Consider the following 24161-nt stretch of genomic DNA (forward strand, 5'->3'; position numbering starts at 1 on the left):
CTGGCCGCTCCTTGCTAGATGCCTTCGCAGACTTTATTTCCTATTGAGCTATTGATGGCTGTTCAAAATGTGCAATTTGGGTGAGGCTACTATCTGTTGGTCAAGCTGGTGCAGGAGGACAAAGCCGGCACATAGCATGTACCGTATTTACACGATTGTAAGTCGACCCCTTTTTTTAAATTTGAAAGTCTGAAGTTGGGGGGTCGACTTACAATCGTAACCGAAACATGGCCCCGCCAAAAAAAAAGCGATACCAACGGGATCTACAACGTAGTTAAAATTTTGTTTGCTCTATGGCCCTACCCGTATCTTTTCGCTATCCCGCGTGTTTGTTCGCTTTTCGGAAGGGTTCTTCAACATTTTTGAGAGTTTTACAGTGCATGCATCGCTTATGGGGGGTGTCGATAGTTGATGGAAGCGCCGCTGTTCCCATTTGCGGCGGCACCCTCAGAACGGCGGCGCTTGCGGGGAGTGCTTGAGATCAGCCAGTTCTTCATCTCTGCCATTGGAATGATTGCAACAGGCGTTCCGCGCTTCCAATCTGTCATTAGAACAGACGTGCCCCCAAAAGAATATAAACAATTGATCCGGGAGCGCTCCAGATCTGCATATTGGAATTCAGCATTATCACAACCATACGACTAGGCAATGAAGCCAGGGAAAGCATCGGGAAAGTTACTTTCATTTAATAAAGGTAAAGGGTGTGGAAGCTAAGGGTCGAGGCGTCAACAATTATTACTGTGGTGTACATCTCTAAATTCAGGACATGAAAGATGTAACACGAAAACGAGTATACTGCTGGGCGCTGGGCAGTTGAAATTATACGCCAAAAATCTCGGATGCAGTTTTGTGGCGATCAGATGGCGCTACCGATTTTTTTACTTCACGCAGTGGAGTTTGCTGAGGCGCTGAGGAGGTAGTGGACTAGTAGTGCTTGCTATCCAGTAGTGTTTGCTATCTGCGGCGCACATGTCTGCGCATGAAAGTTTTCTGTTAGTTTCTCAATTTTCTGGTGTGTTGCGGTGCACGCTTTCCGTTAGTTCAACTATGTAGGACCTCTAGCCCGAGTCTGAACGCGCCGTGACCGACGGCAAGCAAACCTACAGCAATGTTGCTGAACAGTTTGAGAATCGGCGGCAGGTTTTGTTGGAAACTGGCCCGCGGTGCGTCGGCGGCGGCTCCGTCAAGGGTAACAGGGACATCTCCAACGGGTCGCTCTTCCTCGTCCAAGGCACGGCTTGCCTCCAAAAAACGCGAAACGAAGTCGCTACATGAGCAGCCCTATTCGTTGTTGCTGTCCTTCGACGATCGAGACGACGATGACTTCAACCTGATCGAGGAGCCCGAGGGCAGCCCAAGCGAGCAGTCGCGCGCCCGCATCCAGCTTTTGACAGAATCGCTCGGATGCTCTCTTGCGAGTGCCACGAGCATCGTAATGAGCAACCGAAAGATCCTCAGTATACGACGCGAGACCTTGCTGAAGAACATTGGCATGCTCAAGTCGCTGTTTCCGGTGCGTGAAATCATGCGCCACCCGGAGATCTTCAGCTTCCAGTTCGGCGCGGCTGAGCAGCGCTACCGGAACCTTGAGGAGTGCGGCATCAAAAAGGTTACGCCCGCTAGAGTCATCAGGTGAGCCTTGTTGCCTTGACTAACACCGGCGCAGGTATTGCATTCGCGTTTGTGTGTGGTGAATGGTCGGCGGTTGTCAGCCGCTTTTATGGCGCCGGTTCATCGCTGAGCGTGCGCGCACGCGCACAGACACGCACGTAGACATTTACGAAACATTTATCACAGCGCGTTCGCACTAATAACTCAAGTTTTACCTCTTCAGTCGTGGGCAGTTCAGTGGATGACCCTTCCTCACACCCTCAACAACTACTTTTGCTCTTCTTGTCAGGCCATTTATAAATGTGCTTCTACCACCGCCAGCGTGGAAACCTTGTTTTAAAACGACTATGCGAAGCGAGCACAGACCCACCTTATTTAACTTGTAAGAATCTTTGTTTCTTTTTTCTCTTGCAACTAGATGTTTGGATAAGCAAAGAAAGCTTGAGCCACAAACATGGTTTCTTCATGGCATGCTTTTGTACACAACCTTCGTTTGCACAGGGCAATTGCTGACGTGCGAAACAAAAACATTGACTTCAGGTGTCAGGTAGGGAGTCTGGAAGAATACATTAATAATACGAGCAGTTGGCCAAATGAATCATGTCCCTTTGCTCCATGCACTGTTTGTTCCTGTTTGGAACTGCTTGAAAAACATTGCTTTACTGGCCGCACGTTCCTTGTTCTGCAAGGTTTAATGATGGTGAGTGAGCTCCTGACCAAGAGCAAGCTGGTGAGAGTAGCATCAGCAGGGACGACGCTTCTTGTGGTTGGTTCAGCTGTCCGTAGCCTACAATTGACCTTGCCTAGAGTTTGCTGGCCAGTGTTCTATGCACAACATGCATCAGACTGCTTACATGCTTTTAACAAGTGTGTGTATGTATAAGCACTTGTGTTATGTGTGTGTGTGTACATTTCAAAGTGAAGCTTTCTTTGCCTCTTCCCTGGGGTTTGGCTTCCTCATAGTTTCCTAGCCAGATATATTTGTGGATATATATAGACAACTTGAGCCACTTGGTCTGTGCTGGCTGCTGTCTTGCCAAGTAGACAGCTTTGGCCCTGGGTATGTGAGCATTCTCGGTCAATCCCCCAGAATAGATGTGGTGCCACTGGGCCTCTTCAGTTATCCATCCCCGGCAGCCCTGGACTGCCCGAGGCAGTGCTTTCAGCCAGTGAGTGTTGCCAATGAGTGTTGCGAATACAGTGTCTCAGGCAGCCCTGGAGAGTCCAGCATGACAAATGGAAGAGGCCCACTGTGATGCAAGGCTTATAAAGTCTTAAACATATTTACATGTGTGCCATACCTCTCTGTGCATACACCTCTCATCAAGATTCTTCCTTCCACAAGCATCGTACATCACCTTCGTCTTCGTGACGCAAACAGCTACAGGCAGTGAGGCCATGCCCATGTCATCCGCTATTGCTGCTACTTCACTAAGCTAAGTCCGAAGCAATGGCGAAGCCAGAAATTTCGTTCGAGGGAGGGCGAGGGGAGGCATTAACGTTGCAGCTCGGCCTCCTCCTTATAGAATTTGTTGAGGGATCAAATACATGAATAATAACTGAATTGCCATTGCCAAAGATACTGTAAATGAATTCTTGAACACTATGCACTGTCAAGACATGTAAAATATGTATTTTTTCACAAAGAATATATTTGCATGTCCCAAAAATTGGGCCAGAAATAACTGATATCAATGCTTCCATGTTTATTTGTCAATTTAATAAGTAATGAAGATATCACACCAACTTTAGAACTATATCATTTCAAAACCAGCAAAGCAGTGCATGCCGCTGATATCAAAAACTTAAAGACAATGAAAGGAACAAGCTGAGGACAAATATTCAACGAAACATTGTCATTGTAAATATGCAACGGCCATGGAAAAATTTCCATGACTCTGTCCTTCTTTGCAATGTATTGCACAGGAGCAGCTGTCATTGGTCGTGTATAGTAATTGCACCGAAATTATAGTCGCAACAGAAAGCACATATAAAAAGCAGTTCTGCAAAATATACATTAGAAATGCGAAAATACAATGGAATACACAAATGCGAAGATACAGCTTGATAAAGGGCAAAAAAGTGTCACTGGAAACAAAGTTTGTGGGCCGGTGCTGCCGATATGAAAAAAATGCGAAGGAAAGCATGTTGGCCACAATTGAATGCTTACTTTGGGCACCTAATGTGGCAACCGAATGAATGTCGAAGAAAACTTGAGATGCTTAGTCCACAAAGAACCATATGCATACCGTTCGTATCCTACGCCAGCGAGACAAAAGACTTTCCAGAGAGGTTGCGATAACATCAAAGTGAAGGCATGTATACACAAAACCTCGCAACAAGGTAGTTAAACATATGCATAAGTCTCCAGTAAATCTATATATCTAAGCAAAAGTCACTGTATATAATGCGTCAAACAAGGCAAATGACCATGTTGCACAGTCAGAAATCACAGAATTTTAAGGCCAGCCCTCCCTCCACTCCCCTCGATGCATCGCGCATGACGGAAGGTGGCACACTTCCTCCCGGCTTTTCTCCCTTACACACGCAAGACGGAGCCACCATCGTCGGCCCACCCATCACATACCTCCCCCCCCCCCCATTATGCTTTCACTCGCACATATGACATACAGTGCGTGGTGACAATGTTATTGTCGTTGGACTTCATACAGAACATGACAGCGACAGCAGGAATGCGCCTCAAGTGTCCATATAATTGCTATCGCAATAATATAATAAGAGTATCCAGCAGCTGAAGAGTCCCATGGCGCATTACTTCCCGAAAAAGAAGTACCAAAATCTAACTTTCACCATGTGACAATTCGCTGCGCCACAACAATGTCTTTTCTTCTTTTGTGGGCCGGTGCTGCCGATATGAAAAAAATGCGAAGGAAAGCATGTTGGCCACAATTGAATGCTTACTTTGGGCACCTAATGTGGCAACCGAATGAATGTCGAAGAAAACTTGAGATGCTTAGTCCACAAAGAACCATATGCATACCGTTCGTATCCTACGCCAGCGAGACAAAAGACTTTCCAGAGAGGTTGCGATAACATCAAAGTGAAGGCGATGCCCTCAAATGAACGCACTGCAATCCGTCGAGTCCCCACAGTGATGGTGGCGAGCAACCATTGTTTCTTTTTCTCCTCTGCTAGCCAGAAAGCATCCAAAACTCTGCCAGACTGGAATCCACTCGGCCAGAGAAAAATTAATGTGCACCAAAGGGCGCTGTGCGGTGGTTGCGGCAACACAACAAAAACGCATGCACTCTGGCTGGCTCTGGCAGCCTGCAGGTAGCGAGAAGAAAATTGAAGAGGCTCAATGTGTCCTCGTGAATAAAAGTCAAAGAAGCAAAAATAAATAAGCACGTAGTTACCTTTGCTGGCTTTAGTGTCTTGACACGGGTTGTGTCTAACGTGTCATGGATTGTGTCTTGACATGGATTTAGTGTCTTTGGCACATGCACATGCTTTGGCATGAGTGAAAAAAATGTTGATGTTCTTTTCTGTGACATGACGGCACAAATGAACCACCACAACGCTTCGCCTCATCAAAACTCGCTGCATGTTTTGTCTACTTGTCTGATAGTGTGTTGATTTGGCTTGTCTAATTGTATGGTCCGATGTATGACTTTAGACAAGTCAATGCACTGCTGGCGTCAAATGTTTATTAGAACATTAAACTCAAAGTTTCGGAATTGAAAATATAAAGCACGACTTTGGAAATGTTAATGCCCCTTTCGCATCTAAAGTAAATGAGAACTTTATGCGCTCAAAGATTCGGAATTGAAATCCATGCGCTCTGTAGATTCTGTGGCCTTGCGAGATGCCACGACAAGCCGACTCACCATCAAAATGCCCTTGAAACTTTGTGCTCAGATGGGGCTCATTGGACGTTATGCGACTCCATATGCATGGGCATTGCCACGAAATCCAGCCAGAGTTCGCAATGATTGCGTCAAAGTGTCTTTTCGAGCGTGAAAAAGACATTCTAGACAAAACCTGGAATGATTTTCGGTGCCGGGAGTTGTTTTTATTTGTGGTGCATGACAACACGAAAAAGTGACAGCACCATTTGCTACGCTCCTGGCCCAAAGGCACGGGATCGAATCCCAGCCACTACTGCTTCATTCTGACGGGGCAAAACGCAAAAACGCTTGTGTAGCATGCATTGGGCGCACATTAAAGAACCCCGGGTGGTTGAAAATAATCTGGAGTTCCCCACTACGGCGTGCCTCATAATTATATTGTGGCTTAGGCACCTGAAGCTCCAGAATTTAATTTTTTTTACCTTAATAACTCGAATCACCTTTGCGTCATGTAGATTCTAACATTGCATTGGATCTGCATGTTTTTCTTATAAAAGGGTTTTAGCACGGTGCTACTTCTGTTTTGTTGTCACGATGTTTCACAGCGTGAACGTAGACGAAGGACAACTAAAGATGCGGCAAATGAAGACAAGTGTTTGTCTTTGTCTATGTTCATGCTCTCAAACATCATGGATCAACACCAACTAGCCCGGTCACATACCTTACTGTTGCCACTATAGTTTCCACTGCCTGGCAGCTTTGCACATGCTAGGAATTCCGCATTATTGATGTAAAATTGTGAACTGAATAACCTTGGTTTGATGCCAGCACTTGGTACATCCTTTTCTTTTTTAAGTACACATCCTTCTTTATGCTGTTTATCCATCATCAAGCAAACTTGCCACATTTATCACGGTAGTGTATATAATTTTGTTGTGAATGAATGAATGAATGAATGAATGAATTGTGGGATTTTACATGCCAAAACCATGATTTGATTATGAGGTATGCTGGGGCTTTATTCTGAAATGTTCACCTTCCGCGATAGTCACGTTCAATAGATCAAGCGACTGCTTAACCTTGACGTCAGCATGCACTACCAACACGCGCTGATGAATGCTTCACATCGCATGAGAGAGCGCACCGTGCGAGTGCAGAGCGGCTCGGGTGTGTTATTTTCGAGTGTAGTGGCCGCAGTACGGGCTCTGCGCACTGACTGCGGTTGGTTACAGCTGCTTTAGCTAAAATAAATAGCAAAAGGAAGTCTGAAATGTTTTATTTTAAATGAATCAAGAAATATCGCCGCGTAACAACGCGTGTAAGAGGCCACCAACCGAACGCCAAAAGACGCCGAAGGATGTGTTTGTTTATTCAAAATAGGTCGAGAGCACCCGTCGACACCGTGACATTAAAATGACGTAGGCCGGAACTATTAGGGGGCGTGTTTTATTTTCTGGTTTTGCTAAAACAGCCAATCACCGTTGGCAGAGGCGTGGCCAAGGCGATAGTTTCGCGGAAGGCGAACATTTCAGAATACGGGCCCTGTAGCGAGGTACTCCGGATTATTTTCAATCACCTGGGGTTCTTTAATGTGCACCGAATGCACGATACACAGGCGCTTTTGCATTTTGTCCCCATCGAAATGCAGTGGTGGCAACCAAGATGCGATCCCGTGCTTAGCAGCACAACACCATAGCCGCTAAGGCACCACAGCAGTCAGTTGTCATTTCGTTGTAGCAGTATATTGTTCACATCTATTGTCTGTTTCATCAATACTAACGCCTGATTGCTTAACTTAGCCATTAGTTCACCTATGTAGCCAACGTATATGAGCATAAAATTGGACTAATATCCAGCTGTACAGCTAATAATCCAGATATGTTCTGGCTTTAGAGTGGTACTGAAAATTGGAAGTGTGCTTAATCTGATTTGGGTCACTAAAAGGGAGAAGAGCCCAGGGTAAATGGAGTGTATATTCATTGCATGGGAACATTAAGGTTATTTTAAATTTTTCGCTATAATTTGAGAGTAGATGAACGTAGAAGAAAGGATGGCACCAAACATGTGGTAGGCTGCAAAGCTTCAGCTTCTCCTTATTGCACTGCATCTAGCCATGCTGTCGGATGCCACTGTTAATGCCCTTCCTTTGTACTTCTTTTGCAGGCCATGTAAACAACATTGCACGTTTTTACTCGAAGCTTTTTTTTTTTTATGCTGTGGTCGGTGGTTCAGCTTGGGATGGAACAAGCAGTATTGAAGAAGCCATGTTGTGCATGCTTGCATGCACAACAGGGAGCATGCATGCCATCGTCCATTGCATCATAGAGTAGACGTGTCATCAATTGGCAGCAGAAACAACGTGCTTGGTGCTGCATGTTCCACAACACTAATATAGGCAAGCTGTGTGTTCGAGAACAAGAACCCTATGATGTCATTAGTGCACAGGCACCTGTGCATAAAGAAAAAAATATTCCTGTTATTTCTGGTCAGGCCACTTCAATTTGTGGCTGCTATAATCTGCAGATTAGTCATTGTATATATACGATGATAAAGTGCTCATAACCAACAGAATCCCGCAGGCCTGCCAAAACCAGCAGGTGCAAGGTAGGCATGCTAGGCACCCAGCTGTACAGTGTCATGGCTTTGGGGAGGTCGACACGCAACCAAAGCGAGACAGAGGTGTTTCCCAAATGTTCCAGAATGCAGACAATGGAGTGGCCTATTATATTGCGAGGAGTGATGCAGCATGCAAAGCTGCTTTAGCCAAAAGACTCGATTCGCTTGCTTTGATGATCATCTTCGATGAGAATTTTTTGTTTTGCTTTCTGCTTGCTTGCAGATACGTGGAGCTGATGACTAAGCCCGCCTACTCCCTGAAGCTGCAAGGTGAGGTGGCGGTTGGGACTGACCCTGCAGCTCACATGCTTTCCTATCTGGACTGTCCCGCCAGGGTGCGTGCTGACATTCTGTCAGAGCTGCCACTCCACTATCCGTTCACCCTGAGCATAGCAGAGGTGAAGCAGGCTGTACTGCGTGCATACCTGGCCTGGCGGCTTGGATGCTCCCGTGAACAAGTGCGTGTTGCTGGATTTTTCTCTTGGATGTGTGTTATGGGCACCTGATGTGGTTCTAATTGTGCGCCTGGCTTTGTTATCCTGCAAAGATCCTATTCCATGTGCTACTGTATTGGTATTGCTTTGAAAGATACTACTATAAAGAAACACCGAGTCAATTTAGACTGGTATATTATCCTCTCAAAACCTTCATTTGCTTTTCTTTGGTGGCAAAAGGTTCACCATTCGTGGAGGAAATGAACATGAAACTTTATTCCATATTTTTCTTTTGTGCTTGAAAAAAGTGGATCACTATAAAAGAAAATGAACCCCGACTTCCTTTATCATATTGCCCGCATAAGCAGATCTGATGATGTCAACATAACACCTAGTATGCTGAGTAATGGACGCTGATTGCCTCATGACTTTTGATATACCATAGTGCACACAGAGATGGCCGGGAAAGACGTTCAACAGGACTGTCACATGCCTTTGTGAACTAGCACACCAAATGAGCAAACGAGCTCCACATTCCTTTATGTGGCAGTTCAGGTGGTTTAGTGGCTTTAATTTGGAAGAGAAGGGAGTAGACATACAAGTAATAAAGACAGAAGTAAAAAAAAAAAGAGAGTGAGAAAGAGAGATGGGCTATGCAGAAGACATTAGAAATGTCTTGCACTTTCAAATTATTTCTTAAATATATATGCTTATACATATTTTTTTAGCTCTTTGATCCTGCTTTCACTAGACAGCAATTAGGTATAAATCAGTCACTCAAAGGGAACCTTATTAGACACATTTATCTTTAACCCTTTCACTGTCGGACATTTCTGGCCGTGACGCACCCCCAGTGTCGACTTGGTTTCAGGGAATGAGCATAACAGGGAATGAACATAGCAATTTATTTTTGATTATGATTGTTATACAGATAACATAGTCAATGCAATATGCACATTTTAGTGTTCTGCAGCTGTTGTTAGTAAACATAATCATCATCATCATCAGCCTAACTATAACATCCGTTCAACATCCGAATCTGACGATGCAGAACTCACCTTTTTCTCGCATGAGACTCTGTCCGGGTCCGAATCCGAGCTCGGCTCGTATTCTGAATCAGAATTCAGCCACCACTCCATTGAGCAGACGAAGGTCCCGCGCGCTCAGCCATCCGAAAGTAACCGCGCGCAGGGAGGATGCGCTTTCAGTCGCACGCACAACGGAGAGAAATGGGACGTTGCGTGATCAAGAAGACAGAGGGAGATAGAAAAAGGCTAAAACAAAGTTCGAAGGGCTTTACGTTTACTGCTGCAAGTCGGAAGCGAGGATGCGGCGAGAGAGCGAAAGAAGCAATCGAGTCACTCTTGTCGGAGAGGCAACGGAGCGTGCCCCTGAACCTGACGCGCCGTAGCAGACACACCAAAAGAAGAAAAATAAAAACCTTCAAACCAGTGGAGATGGCCGAACAACCCTTGAACCCATAACCACACGCGTGCGACACATGATCCAGTGAACGCGGAGCCACCGCGCCACGCAGCAAAGAGAGAGGGGCGAGTGGTAGTCGCACCATACTCTTCAATACATGTGTTAACACAGGTCGGTGCGAAATTACAAACTTGTAGAAAGAGTCAACAGATGGCGTGGCCAGTCCAGGAGTGCCAGCTTTGCGCTCAGGCGCGAAATTTTGATCGCACGATGAAGAATGTACCGGTACATCAGCGACTGCGGGGGGGAAGCGCGAAGACGTACCGGTACGTCTGTGACAGCAAAAGGGTTAAATATGCAGAAGGAAAGCTTGATCAATTGCATGCTTGGCTTAAGAGTGGCCCAACATGACTTTTAGGTCAGCCACAAAAACTTGCAAATCTATGGATTTGAAACAGCAACATTTTTTAGCCAGATGAGAGAATACAAATGTAGCACATAAGGAAGTTAAGGAATAAGTAGTTATGATGTTATTTTATTACTGCTGCTATTAACTGATCATACTAGAAGCACTTCATCAGTGCCACAATGGTTCTATAGAGCAAGCAAGTGTTCTGAAAATAAGCTGGCTCCAATATGTGTAATGAAGCCTGTTATCTCCCTTATGGCATGTTCACACTGGGGAATCCGGCGTCTACAGTGAACGGAATTATCCTGCTGCCGAAATTCGTGTTGTGCACACTGCTTGCCCACTGCGCCGCCGGAACACGATACAGAGCCATCTTTCATGTAGGACACTCACCTCCAAGCAAGTGCGGGATATCCCGGATGTTCCCGCAGCACGAAACTAGAGGGTACTGGAATTGGGGGAGTGGGTCCAGCGGATGGTTTGGCAAGCGCCGAGGGTGAGTGAGTGAGTGAAGAAACTTTGTTGTGAATGCCTGCAGAACAGTTAGCCTTCCCCTGTTAGGGAGGCGTTACCGTGACGCGGCCATGACGTCTTCGCGGCGTGTGGCGCCTCTACTTCGGCCGCGGCCGCACTATTCCCTTTGGTCGACCGCGCCTGCCCCTCTTCTGGGGTGGCAGCCTCCCTCCGGTTTCGCTTGGTCGTTGCTTTTTGAGGGCTGCCGAGATCTGCTGGACGGCCTGGGTTTGGACATCTTGGTCATAGCACCTCGTTGCGGCCTCGAGCCGCGGCGGGATCGTTGTCATCGTCGCAGCTTCGTGCGGATTCTTAGCACAGTCCCAAAGGATGTGAGCTGCAGTGGCTCTTTCCTTTCGGCACACACAACACAGATCACTTTCATAAACACTTGGACACACGTGCCTCATCAGCACCGGGGTGAATAACGACCCCGTTTGAAGTTGTCGATATAAAACCACCACCTTACGGGTCAAGCCCGGATGAGGTGGCGGCATAGTCCTTCGCTGTAGTCGGTACCATTTCACAATTTCGTTGTAGGAAGTCATATTGTCCTAGGTTTCCCACCACCACGACGGGTCGGCCGTAGTAGCAGCGGCACGGTTGGTTAGTCCTCGCGCCGCCGCGTTCGCCGTCTTGTTGTGGCTTGCGTTGCCGCGATCCGACACATCACTGCCCATGTGGGCCGGAAACCACTTTATCACAACATACCGACTTCCAATCGCGAGATCGACCAGATGTAACACACGCGCGGCTTCACCACACACCCTTGCTCTGGCGTAATTTTTCACTGCCGTCCTAAAATCACAGAGCACAGTCGTGCACTCGGGGTCGGCGATGGCCAGGGCAATGGCCACCTCCTCGGCTTGATGCGCCCCTCGAGTCCGCACACTCGCCGCTGTTCTCGTTGCACTGGTCGATGCTCCGACGACTGCAGCAGCGAATGCCTTTCTGTCATGTGGATACTCTGCTGCGTCCACAAACACGGCACCCCTGTCTTTGGCATGGAGATCGATGAGCACCTCGGCCCTCGCCGCTCTTTGTGGAACTCAGGGTTCATGTTTCTTGGAACCGGACATACCCGTAGCCGTCTACTAATTGCGTCCGGTACAGGCACTTCTCTATTTTCGGGCCCCCTTTCCTTTGGTCCCAGGCCTAGGTCACGCAGCAGTTGTCTACCCGTTCTTGTTTCCGATAGCCGTGCGAGCTGAGCGGTCCTCTGCACCTTGGCGATTTCCTCCAGGGTGTTATGCACTCCCAGGGCCAGGAACTTGTCGGTGCTTGTGCACTCGAGAAGTTCGAGTGCAGCCTTGTATGCCTTGCATATGAGCGCATTGATCTTATTTCGTTCGCACTGCCTCCAGTTATGGAAAGCAGCAATGTATGTAATGTGGCTTATAGCGAAGGATTCCACTAGCCGGGTGAGGCTTTCTTCCTTCATGCCTGCTGTTCTGTGCGACACCCTCTTAATGAGGCGGATGGCCATGGTGACTTTGGCCGCCAGACGGTTGACCGTCTCGCCGTTGACTCGTTTGCGCTCAATCAGCATCCCCAGCACTCGGATCTTCTCGACAACCGGGATCGTGTGACCACCGCTCATCTTGATCTTTATTGTGTCTTGCGCTCTCGCAGGTTCGTTGCCTTTCGTCTTCCTAGCTGCTCTTTTCGGAGGAATCACCAACAGCTCAGACCTACTTGGTGAGCAGGCGAGCCCAGACCCATCCAGCTGCTCTTCGATAGCGTCAACCGCCTCTTGCAATGTATTCTCGATTTGTCCATCGCTTCCTCCTGGGACCCAGAACGTTATGTCGTTGGCATATATGGTGTGGTGGACCCGCGCGACTCATAAGAGGCGCTCGGCCACCCCTATCATTACAAAGTTGAAAAGTAATGACACCGAGGGTGTTGCAAAAAACGCTGAAATCGTGGTGCTGCTGCTGTCGCCTTCTCCTGAAGTTCTGTCTGTTTCGGCAGAGCCCATTGGCTAACTAAGGCGAGCTTAGGGGCTGAGTGGCTGTCGTCTGCTCAACACACCATCGTTATCGTGTCGTTAGCATTGTTTCTGTCGGCAGAGAAGAAAATCACTGTTTCCGTCACCAAGTGTCAGAACTAGATGCAGCAGAGTGAAACACTTCTCAAAGCTCTACACAGCTGAGGTAGGGTCTCTGATGCGACAAGCATCCGACCGGCTTGCGGAGTCCCTCATTCATGTGAAGGAAACGGTGGCACCACTAATTCTTCAATAAAAAATTCTCAGCGGAGAGTTTGCCGTGGACCCATTCCCCCTTTCTAGTACACCCTACTGAAACTGTGCAGCTATCTCCGCTTGCGTAGAGTTCATGTGTTATTATTTTGGGTGCTTCATCGCTGCTTGCAACGACAATAATAAACCCTGAGCAAGAAGAGGCAGCACTGCTGGGCCTGCTGGCAAGCACCTTTCTGGCGATGCATGATGCGCAGAAGCATTCGCTGAAGAAACGACGCCAGTGGCATTGGTGGGTTCGTCCTGCTTTGCCAGAGCGCGAGAAGCTTGGTCACGCCGCCTTGTCAGGTCGCTTAGTCTTTGTGCCTAACGTGGTACTTGCCAAAAAGGATAATGTGGTTACGCACCAATTCGATGAGCATTTCCTATGTCGTGACGTGTTCGAAGACTGCGATATGAAGAGTGTGTCGGGCTTGGCCGCCATCTTTCGAATTGCTGAATCGCGCTCCGATTGATCCGCAGTGAGGGAATCCGGTGGCAGCTGCCGCAAAAATCGGTCTGGGAGCTACGGCGCAGAAGGGGCTATTCCGGCGGATCTTGCTGCCGCCAAAGTGGGTTCCGCGCCGCTCCAGATGCCGAATGCCTCAGTGTGAATGCGCCATTAGAGCCTGCTTGATTTCTAAGTACTGCTTTAATGCTGTCACAAGTGACTTCATGCCTGTCAGAGCATTCTGGAATGACCATCAAAAGTGCCATATGATGGTACTGCTTTTATATGCAGACTTATTTAAACAGGAGTGCCAGGTATGCATTAATGCTCTTGCTAAACCACTGGCTTGTTTGGCCTCAAATTGTGCACAGAGGTGGCCTTTTGCTGCTGTGGATGCATTTTAATCAGACTGTAAATGAACCTTTACAATGAGAGACACCCCCCACTTTTTCACTCTTGCAAGTTCTGCATCTTCTCCTTGGTATCACAGTAGGCAATGCCTACTTCCAATTTACAGTAGAACCTGATTGATACATTCCCGTTACGTACGTCTACTGGAGCCAACATATGCTATAGAGAACACAGAAAATGACCCAGTAGAGTTACGCTAATGTTTTACTGGTTAATACGTTCCCGGAAAACACAATTTTTCGGCACCTATGTTGTGTATGTTGCCAAACTGCCATCGCATGATATGTTTTCTGGCCCCTAGATCTCGTGTAAACAAGAGAATGCGCTGGGCACGCGCGATCGAGAACAGTGTATAGCTGCCCGCCGCCGCAGCTTCACTGCGATACTCGCCGGCCCCTCACGTGAAAACGCCAGCGCACTCAGTTTATCATTTCGGTACCAGCAAATCTTCTCCGGGGTCGTCGCATGCCGCATTCACAGCTATCACCACCAATCCTACTGCGATAAGCATCTTCGCCTATCTGTTTCACAGTGCATGGTGCGGTCGAAAGCATACCGCATGCTTTTAATAGGCGATAACTGAAACTGTGCCGCCACTCCCTGATGCAGACTGCGATCGATCTTATACGTTTTCCAGCCGCTAGATTCCATATGAACAAGAAAAGGTGCGAGGCGCGTGCGATCGAGAACGGTGTATACCATAAAAACCGGACTATAGGTTGGACCGGAATATAGGTCGATACCCCAACTAAAGAATTCTAAAAATGAAAAAAAAATCTTTTTCTACGGCAAAAGTACCGAAACACACCCTTACCTTGAAACAAATGTGGCTCAGCTGATTGCACAATGGTGACAGTATTTATTTAAACGCTGCTCGCATGTGCACCTGGCCAAGTCTTTAACAGTATCACGTGACCGTTGACCTGCGTGCTTGCCAGCACCTTATTAACAGCGCTGAGCGGCGAAACAAACTTAATGTGCGCATGTGTACACATGCGCTTAGTTTCGCTATTTCACCTCTCCGTGCTGTGATGACAAGGTGCTGACAAACATGCGGGTCAATGGTCGTGCAATACTGTTAAAAATTGGCTGCGTGTTCAGTACACAGAAGGGCACGAAGTGCACAAGCACTACTCCGAATCAGAGCAATGCCTTTGATCAGAGTCGGATGACGAGTGCTTTTTGCTGCCCAGTCCATAGGCGCTCGCGATCTCTACCGCTTTCAAGCGGATGCATTCGGCAGTCACAGGCAGCGATCTTACACGCAGCTCCCAGACGAACTCCGCAACCTTGTCTACCAGTTCTGCGGTCTGCTGCGATCCACCCAGGAAATGACGTTTTAATTTGGTTGCTGCAAGTTGTAATACGTTGCTTTTGCCTCTGCCACTACCGCATGCTCTTTTCGGATACTCCAAATTTGTACTGTGCCGCCAGGTTGCCGTGGGCTTCCGCATACTCAATTGCCTTTTTCTTGAAGGTGACGGTGAATTGACGTCGGCTTCCGCTCATTTTGAAACAAAATATGAAAAAGCAGCCTTTAACCAATATAACTTTGTGACAATGGAAATGCAAAATGCCGGTGCCACAATGTCGCCACGCCGCGCTGCTGCTTATGGCGAAGGCGGCTGTTTACTTCATCTGCCCATTGTTGCAAGACTTCCATAGTTTTTCCGCCAATTTCCTATATATAAGACGAGGGTCGACATTTCGCAATGGTTTTTTTTTTTAAAAAAAAAGTTCAACTTATATTCCGGTTTTTATGGTAGCCGCCCGTCTCGCATGAAAACGACGGCATGCACAGTTTCTTATTCCGGTACCTGCAAACCTCCACTCAGGTAGTCACATGTCGCATTCATAGCTATCGCCACCAAACCTATTGCGATAAGCATATTTACCTATCTGTTTTACAGCGTGTGGTGTGAAGTGCCATTGTTAGCATGCTGCAGGCGGCGCGATGCAGGTATCATGTTTTGCTTCGGCAGCATCCAGCGTTGCCCACCAGCTCGATTTCGTTTTGGTTTCCCGTCGCCCTTTTAACACCACGCAATAGGAAAACAACAAAATGCATCTCGGGCCATAGGAGCATCACCACAGCTCAACGTGTGTCGGTGTCTCATGCAGCAACGATCCGTGCGACACCTCGCATTACGCAGATGCCAACAATAGCCGAGTCGGTCGAAATTTTTTAGTTGCTTCGGATCGTACGTTTTCCTGGTTAGTGTGCCTTTCTCGCAGTTTTTTCCAGAATGTATGAACAAGTTTCTGCTGTAGTTCGGACGAAACAGGCAGGTAATGCTCCTAAACATGATATTCAAATGGAACCACCGTGAAATGCCACCTGTGGGTAAACCTTGAGTGGGAAAGAGCTGGCTACTTAGACTTTCATGTAATATCTACCGTATTTGTTTGCATAATGATCGCACTCGTGTAATGATCGCACCTCTGAATTATGTCGTGAAAATTCGATTTTTTTTCCATTCCCGTGCAGTGATTGCACCCCAAACTTGCCACATCGATATGTCATGTGCCAAGTCTAGCTAATGAAGATCACTCTTACCACCTGTCGAATGCTACGCGAATGACTCTTTCAAGACATATCAAGCGGTCTGCACGCACCAAACATTCTTAAGCAGATGCCTCATTTCATTCCTTTTATCACTTTCCGCACTTGCATGAAAAAAGAAAGCTTCAACCAAACTTGCCTTGGCTTTATTAGAGAGTTTTAGAATAGGGGCCCCAAACGTTTTGGGGCCCCAAAGAAATAGCGTCGAAGCCACTGCGCATGCGCAAGACGCAAACTCCGTTTGGGTTTTGCGTTGGGAACGCTATTTCACCGATTTAGCGTGAGCCCAAATAGCGGCCCCAAAAACTTTGCGTCGGCAAACATGGCGGCACCCATCGAAGCGACGGCTCTAACCTAGCACAAAACTGGGTTCGATTCGCGGTAACGCGTGAAGTTCGCAAGCTAGGAGAAGTGACTGCGGTTATCGCTTTCTCTCAACGAGCGTGTGTTGTGAAGATTGACTCATTAGACGCCGCTGATTTTGAATTCGATTGTGGATTTTATGGCTCGTAGGCCTAACACGGCTCAGCTTGGCTGGTGAAGGCTAGTAAAGTTGGTTTGCTCAAAACTAAGCGCAACTAATTGCTTGCTGCTTACAGAATAACCTCTAAATTGTAATTAAACGCGAATACATGCAAGTCAAAGTTATTATTCCTATCACAAAATGGTACATTTTATTTAATTATTTCTAATAGCTTTTCTTTGACGCCGTAGTGGCGCTGTCAGCGCAAGACGGTATCCGCAAACGTAAAACCCTATTCTAAAACTCTTCAGTCCTACGTGCCCCAACGCTAACACCCGCAAAGCTCTTTGGGGCCCCAAAGTATTGGGGCCCCTATTCTAAAACTCCCTATTATTTGTAGGCTTTATAATGGTTGTGGTCAAAAACAACAGAAAAGGCACTTTTCGATTCTTCTCGTCTGCCCTCGTGGGCATGCAACGAATCGTGAGCGGAAACGGTAGTATCCATGTTTACACTGATACAATAGATGTGTACCCTATTCATATGCTGACACATGTAACACAGCTAAGATATTCGCCCACCCAAAGTGGAAGCGTGCCGCATTAGGATAGTAGTGAACACAAATGCCACAGTTTCCGCAGCGTTCCCGCTATGGGTTTTCGTGTCACTGGCAGCTAAGTGCGCCCATCTCTGTTTCTGTCTCCTCAAAGTGGTCATGGCTGCGTTATTGCCGCAAACCTGCCAATAGTAATGATATTATTCATTACTGATGCGGAAGGAACTGTTTCAATGCCCATAATGTACTTACGAGAAGAAAAAAATTGCGTTCGGCTTGCTTCGCCGGTCGCCATTTTTGTTTTGGTGTCCCACACTGTTACAACAACAGCCGCCTATTTGTTGACCTGTTGTCTTCCCGCAGCAAACTTGGGAAGAAAAAAAGTTTTCTTTTCGTGGGAAATTTAACCCACATATTAATCGCAGCCCTGAGTTTGCTTCAAATTTTTTGACAGAAAAGTGCGACCATTATGCCAGTAAGTACAGTATCTGCCTTGCAGCTTTTGGTACATGGCATTAAGTATTCTGTAAAGTGGTGTTTGGGGTCCAGACATTTCATGGGCAGGGCGGTGATGTGTCTTGTTCTTGCATGCCTTGTTGCCAGATAGCCTTGCTGGTGCGAAAGTATCCATCCGTGGAAAATCGGAGCCTGCAGTTTCTCCGGCACACCATAGAGCTGCTGACCAACCACTTCCACATGCCCACTGACAAGGCAAGCTTTTTATTCCTTGAGCGGCTGGTGGTGTCTTGCATATTCTAGCCGTACGGTAAAGTAGTTTAACCATACCAGGCAGCACAGCCCCACATATTCTGGTGTACTGTTCGCTTAACCTTTAACTGGAGTCGAAGCACAGATAGTAGTATTATCAGTCCTTTTTTCTTTTTTTGTTGCATCTTCTGGATGTTAATGTATTTGAACACCAATCCCAATATAACGAACTTCAGTATAAGGAAATTCTCGATATAATAAAATATATAACTTTTTATAACTTCTTTTCCATAGACGATCAAGTATTTAGTACCTTAATATAACGAAGTGCATCTATACATGATTTCAATATAACGAAAATTTACTGCTGCTGTGAAGAAATACCAAGACAATAATAAAGACTTCTGCAGATGCAGGTGATCAACTAGTTGAATTACAAGGGCAAACGCACCTCTCAAATTGTGCACTGCATGACCAAGAGCGACCGCCAAAGCGGAGCAGCGTCATGTTCCATGTAAAAGTGGGATAAGATCCTGTCACACCCCACACACTGTGTGCTTTGTGTGCAAGGGAAAGTGCGTGAGGGCGAGCTGAGAATGATGGTAGCTTGATGAGTGCAGTTATCTTGCAGGAGCAAGAGGGAAAGGGGGGGGGTGCAATCAAGTGCATGGGAGGAAGGGGTCAGGTTGCCGTGGGCCACCTTTTCTATAATGGATGCACATGGCTGTCACTGTGGCAGAGTTCATATGCCGCCGCGCACCCTAATTTAGAGGTAATCTGCCACATGGGCAAAGAGTGGGCATGCCAAGATGGCGTGGCATCATGTACGCCGTCTTCCTGCACGTTTAGCACTGGAGCTTGCGCAATCTTGAGTTTCGGAGACTCGTTTAAGTGAGAGGCAAAAGAAGCATTGGCTCCTCGCGGCCAACCCTTTTCGTGACAGTATCGTCCCACTGGGGAGCACAATCAGCCACGGGGGACAGAGTAGATGTGGAAGCACAGCTTGCTTCGCTTCGTACCACAGAGGTGAAGATATTGTCAACACTGCATGAAACCATACCCTTGCTGACTCTCAAATTGAAGGTACGAAATTTTTTTCTCATTCCAATTTGCTTTCTTTAAGCGGCCAGTAATTCAAAAAAATTTTACGGCTCCTTTCATGTAAGAAGAATCTATTGATGACTCTACTCATTTACATAAAAGGTCAAATTTTAATCTAACAATATTTCTGTATAATGAAGCAAACTGCCAATTTTTCTGACTGTTATGTCGAAGTGTAACTGTACTTGCGTGACACCTTTGCTTTGTTCATACTTGTGCTATTGTTGGTCCATCCCTGTCTTGTCTTGTCTTGTCTACTTCATTTCTTTTTTATGTGCATGTCTTCTTCAATTTCGCACTACAAGTATGAATGCATTCCTGATGTCTGATTTGTTCCCTGTGGTGTTTGAGCTGTATTAAAGAACTCTAATAGTAAACACATTGACAGTCATTTCTGTGAATGGGCACAGTACTTCTAGTGCCTGGTTTGCACATTAGAAAACTTGTGCATTGTATTGACGAGAACTCGACATCACTAATAGATAACAAAAAATATCTTTAAGTCAATCAGTCATCTACAGTGGGTCAACAAGGGAAGCCTCGGGCTGGAGCCTACATTTTGACAAGCTTGAAACTTACCTTGTTCGTGCACTGTTGAGTGCATCAACTCTTCATCTTTCTGTAAATCCTTAGCTTTGTATGAATCAATCAGTCAGAGGAACCACCCTATCAGCTACAGCGATCTAATCCCTTGGCATGCCTCCATGTGCAGATACTGCGCAATGGCTTTGTACTTCTGGCACATCCGGGCAACCTGGAGAGTCAGCTGTCGCAGGTCCGTCACCTGGCAGGGCTGGAGATGCGCGAGCTAGCGGTGCTCTGCCCACGCCTGCTGACTGTGCCAGCAGAGAACCTGATCCGTGTCGAGCGGCTGCTACAGGCGCATGGCATCACACCGGCTCAAGTGCAACGCTGCATCAGGATATACAGTCTCAGCCCGGAGACCATAGAAAAGCGCCTAAAGGAGATCACCAGGGTGCGCAGGGTTTTTCTTTTCACGTGTAAAACTGTGTGTTGAGGGGACATCATGGCTGATGTGCTGGCAGTCAGTGGCCAGAAAGTACCTCTGTATGTGTCTGCGAAAGACTTAATGTGAAGCATTCATTGCCTTAATCTTACTCTTTGCACATAGCTACCTTTTCTTGTGTTTATTCTCAGTGCACTGCCTTCAAGATTACGAGACAGTCATTTGAGGGATTGCCAGCCATTTGTGTGCAGGCGCGAGTAAGAGAGGGCGCGAGAGAGAAAATCTGGGGCTTTTGCTCCTTGAATGTGTGACTCTGCTTAGGCACTATGGAGGAGGTTTCTTAGCTCGTGTTGTAGGCGTTTGTCCCTAGGCGTGCCAGCATTGCAGAGAGGGATCGAGTTTGTTTACGCTCAGACGCTGCTGCCGGCCCGGTAAAATAGGTGAAGCAGTGAGCACTGATGCCTGATTCGGCAACCACTGTGTCGGGCAGACTGTCTTGCACCCGTGGCACTCGTGCTAAGTCAGTCATGGCGGATCACAGCTTTCTGGCGCCTTACTGCGATGTACCTTGTAAGTAACATCACAGATGTTTCTGTGGGAGCAGTAGCGACCATAGTAGAGCCCGGGCCACATATGTTGAAAATGTAGAAGGCAGAACCTTAGCAACCGCGGTAGAACGCAAGTGGCTGAAAGGCCACCAGTGACGATGACTGACTCAGCACCAGCGCCGCAGGCACGAGAAAGTCTGTCCAACTTACCTTCAGAGCCAAAGTTCTGACTGGTGCTGGAGAAGTCGCGGGGCGTGGTAGTGCTGAGCTTAGCGTCTGAACTTAGCATCACAAGTTGGCGGCTAGATGTAGTTATATTCATTCGGTCATGTTTTTAACTCATTGAAACAACCTGTCATAATTTCGCATTATTGGCAGCACCTCCAGGACACCAAAGCGGCAACGTGGACACCAAAGCTAGAACCCGGACTGGTTCGTGGGTTGGGGCTCGCCAAAGCCTGCGCGTGCCAGAAGTGTTTAAGGTCTGCTGTCCGCTATCACGGACAGCCAATTTTTTTTTTGCAAACACCCCCTGGCACGCTTCGGCCTCCACGGCCCCATCCCACAGGCTGCCCTGCTTCCATCTTTGATCCCCCCACTACCCCTTGGGTGCCCTGGAGATCCTGTGCCGCCTGCTTTATTATAACCTCAGGTGCTCTCCTGAGGCCTCCGTTTGCCGGTCATATGTGCCGTCCTGAAGCACTGCTTGTAAAAAATCCAATCTATCGTCGCGACGAAAAAACTGACCCGTGACTTATACAACACCAGTCGGAACCGCGCCCCTTCAGACACAGCGATCACCAAGGGGTGTCCGCGCCCACTGCCTTACCGCGCGGGCAACCAGCGGTGGAGCGTAAACGAACTCGACCGCCCTCTGCAATGCCAGCATGTATAGGGGACAAACGCATACAACACATGCTAAGAAACCTCCTCCATAGTGTCTGGGCAGAGTCATATGTTCAAGGAGCAAAAGTCCCCAGATTTCCTCTCTCAGGCATGCTGTTACTCGTGCATGTGCATAAACGGCTGGTGATCCCTCAAATGAACGTCTCATTTCAAAAGTGGTTTCCATCATGCTGCCTTTAACGTTAAGAGACAGGAAGACAGTGGTGCAGATTAGGGAACGAAGGTGGTGGTGGTTATTCTAGTTGACATTAAAGGCTAAACCCCATGTGAGCGATTTTATGCATGACGGCGACGAGTGGTGGCTTTGAGCGACAAAACGGGCCGTCGCTTGAACAGATAGTTCGTTCTTGTCACTCGATCGCTCGGTTCTAGAAATGTAGAATTCGTCGCCCATCGCGCGGAAGTGCTATGAGCGAGTAGCCAATAGCACGAAGCTGGAACTGGATGCACATCACTGAAATTCTTCTGATTGTCGCACGGAAGGCATAAACGATCGAATTTTTATACGTGCAAGGATAAGAAGCTACTGCAGGACCCTCAGAAATGTTTTATGCTGCTTTTTACAGTAAAATGCATCAACTTAAATTAATTAATAAAAAGCACGCGTCACGCTAGTTTCGGCGTGTAGATTGCTGCCCTCATACCAGCAACACCAGGGAGACGTTGCTCAAGATCTTCGCTCGTATGGGGTACGACTTTAGGCAATGAGAGAATGCGACAGCCATCTCCATCGCATAGCTTGTCGCTGTCACGCTCAAGATTGCTTGCATGAGGGTCACGACCATACCTGTTAGTGGTGACCGAATGTTTGAAATAAATGTGCCTTCGGGGTGCGAAGCACCAGCTAGCATTGTTTCAGAGGTTCTGCAACCTTCTGTAACTCCTAGAAAAAGAATTCTTATTGTGCTGCCGCCCCTCAGCTTTCACCAAAACTGATTTTTTGCTTTGCGCTATGGGGGCTGGCACTACAGTAGTTTGGGAGTACAGTTAAGCCTCTATGTAACGGAAGTGCGTAAAATCTGCAATTTGTTTCGTTATATCGCTATTTCGTTGTATTGAAATTCGACCTTTTATACAATCAAATACAGTGACTGACTGATTTTTCATGCACAGAAAGGGGCCGCAGCATTTTCCTAATCATTGGGCAATCGAAAAAAGCAAATTTGAAGGAGAAAGCAATTCATTTTGATCACTTTGGGGAGTCGGCGAAGAATGATACGGTTTCATACCACGTCGACGATATCTTCATATCAGCGGTATGAGTTAAGCGAAGCCGTCAATGCTTTCGCGTGCACCCTGCCCCCGCAGCAGATAGCGTCACCCGCAGGGGGACGACGCTATGAGGAAAGGTGCTGGGTGCGGGGAGCAAATGCTTTTGTCTGCCTCTCACTCCAACGAGTGGCCGAAACTCGAGATTACACAACCTCCAATACTAACCACGTGGGAAGACAGCTTACATAATGCCACACCATCTCAGCATGCCCACTCTTTGCACATGTGGCAGATTACCTCTAAATTAGGGTGCGCAGTAACGTATGCGCTTACTGCCATGCACAGCCAGAGTCGAGATGCCTGCCAGAAGTCGTTAACACGCCAACATACCTCCCCTCCCCCCCCCAGCCCCTCATGCTTGCTCGATCATGTTACTGTGAGCTCGCTCCTCTCTCCCTCTTTCCCTTTGCTCATGCGGAAAGGCGGCACTTGTGCAACTTTTGCGCAGAACTGACTGATGAGGGAATAGTCCGTCAGGTTGTGGGGGATTCAGAAGACTCCGATGTTGAAAATGAGGAGCCAATGCCTGCGCTGCCTACAAGCGCTGAGTTGACGCGAGCACTGTTGACTTTTTCATCAGTGTACAGTGCTGACGTGACCCTTGCTCAGATCGAGGCGAATGTGATTGCATGCAACCGAAACGCTGTCCAAACAACAATCAACAAGTTCTTCAAGCCACTGCAGCAATAACACTGGCTGCCCGACGATGCACATGTACATAATAAACCGGCAGTTGGCTGCATACAGAGTTTTTGAACGCCTCTTTTTATAGCACCTTCATTGATGCTTTGGCAGGGTTTCGGAAGATTGGTACTTCACCCTTTACCTCTAGATCCAAGAAAAAAAAGAAAAAAACGTGCGGTTTTTTGCATGCATTCATTTTTTCGGACTGCCTGAAATTTTGGACGTTTTTACGTTCCCTAGAGGGTCCGAAAAATTGGTCATTGACTGTAATTCATTTGACCATCTGCAGCTGTAGAAGTTTCGATTTATTGTCTCAGCATTCCTTTGCGGCAGAAGCGAAATTTTGTTCCATTGCAAACACACTTCGTTATACAGTTAAACCTCGATATAACAAACTTCAATGTAACGAAATTCCCGATATAACAAAGTATTTATCTTTTCATAACCTCTTGTCCATAGAACACCATGTAAT

At 47.2% G+C, this 24161-nt stretch overlaps 1 protein-coding gene across 3 annotated transcripts in view; it reads left to right on the forward strand.

The window, feature by feature from the left end:
- Positions 1–467: 467 nt before the first annotated feature.
- mTerf5 (mitochondrial transcription termination factor 5) overlaps positions 468–24161 on the forward strand; it is a 40798-nt gene continuing 17104 nt past the window's right edge. Inside the window, exons 1-4 of one of the 3 annotated variants that reach the window (XM_070532447.1) lie at positions 468–1632; positions 8260–8494; positions 18107–18214; positions 20025–20288. In XM_070532447.1, the coding sequence (XP_070388548.1) occupies positions 1109–1632; positions 8260–8494; positions 18107–18214; positions 20025–20288 (1131 nt within the window). In that variant the 5' untranslated portion in view covers positions 468–1108. Of the gene's footprint in view, positions 1633–1784; positions 1994–8259; positions 8495–18106; positions 18215–20024; positions 20289–24161 lie in introns of those variants that run through there. The other 2 variants (XM_070532446.1, XM_070532448.1) reach the window with 2 other exon arrangements.

This window comes from Dermacentor albipictus, chromosome 1 (genome assembly GCF_038994185.2).
Source record: "Dermacentor albipictus isolate Rhodes 1998 colony chromosome 1, USDA_Dalb.pri_finalv2, whole genome shotgun sequence".
Taxonomy (NCBI): domain Eukaryota; kingdom Metazoa; phylum Arthropoda; class Arachnida; order Ixodida; family Ixodidae; genus Dermacentor; species Dermacentor albipictus.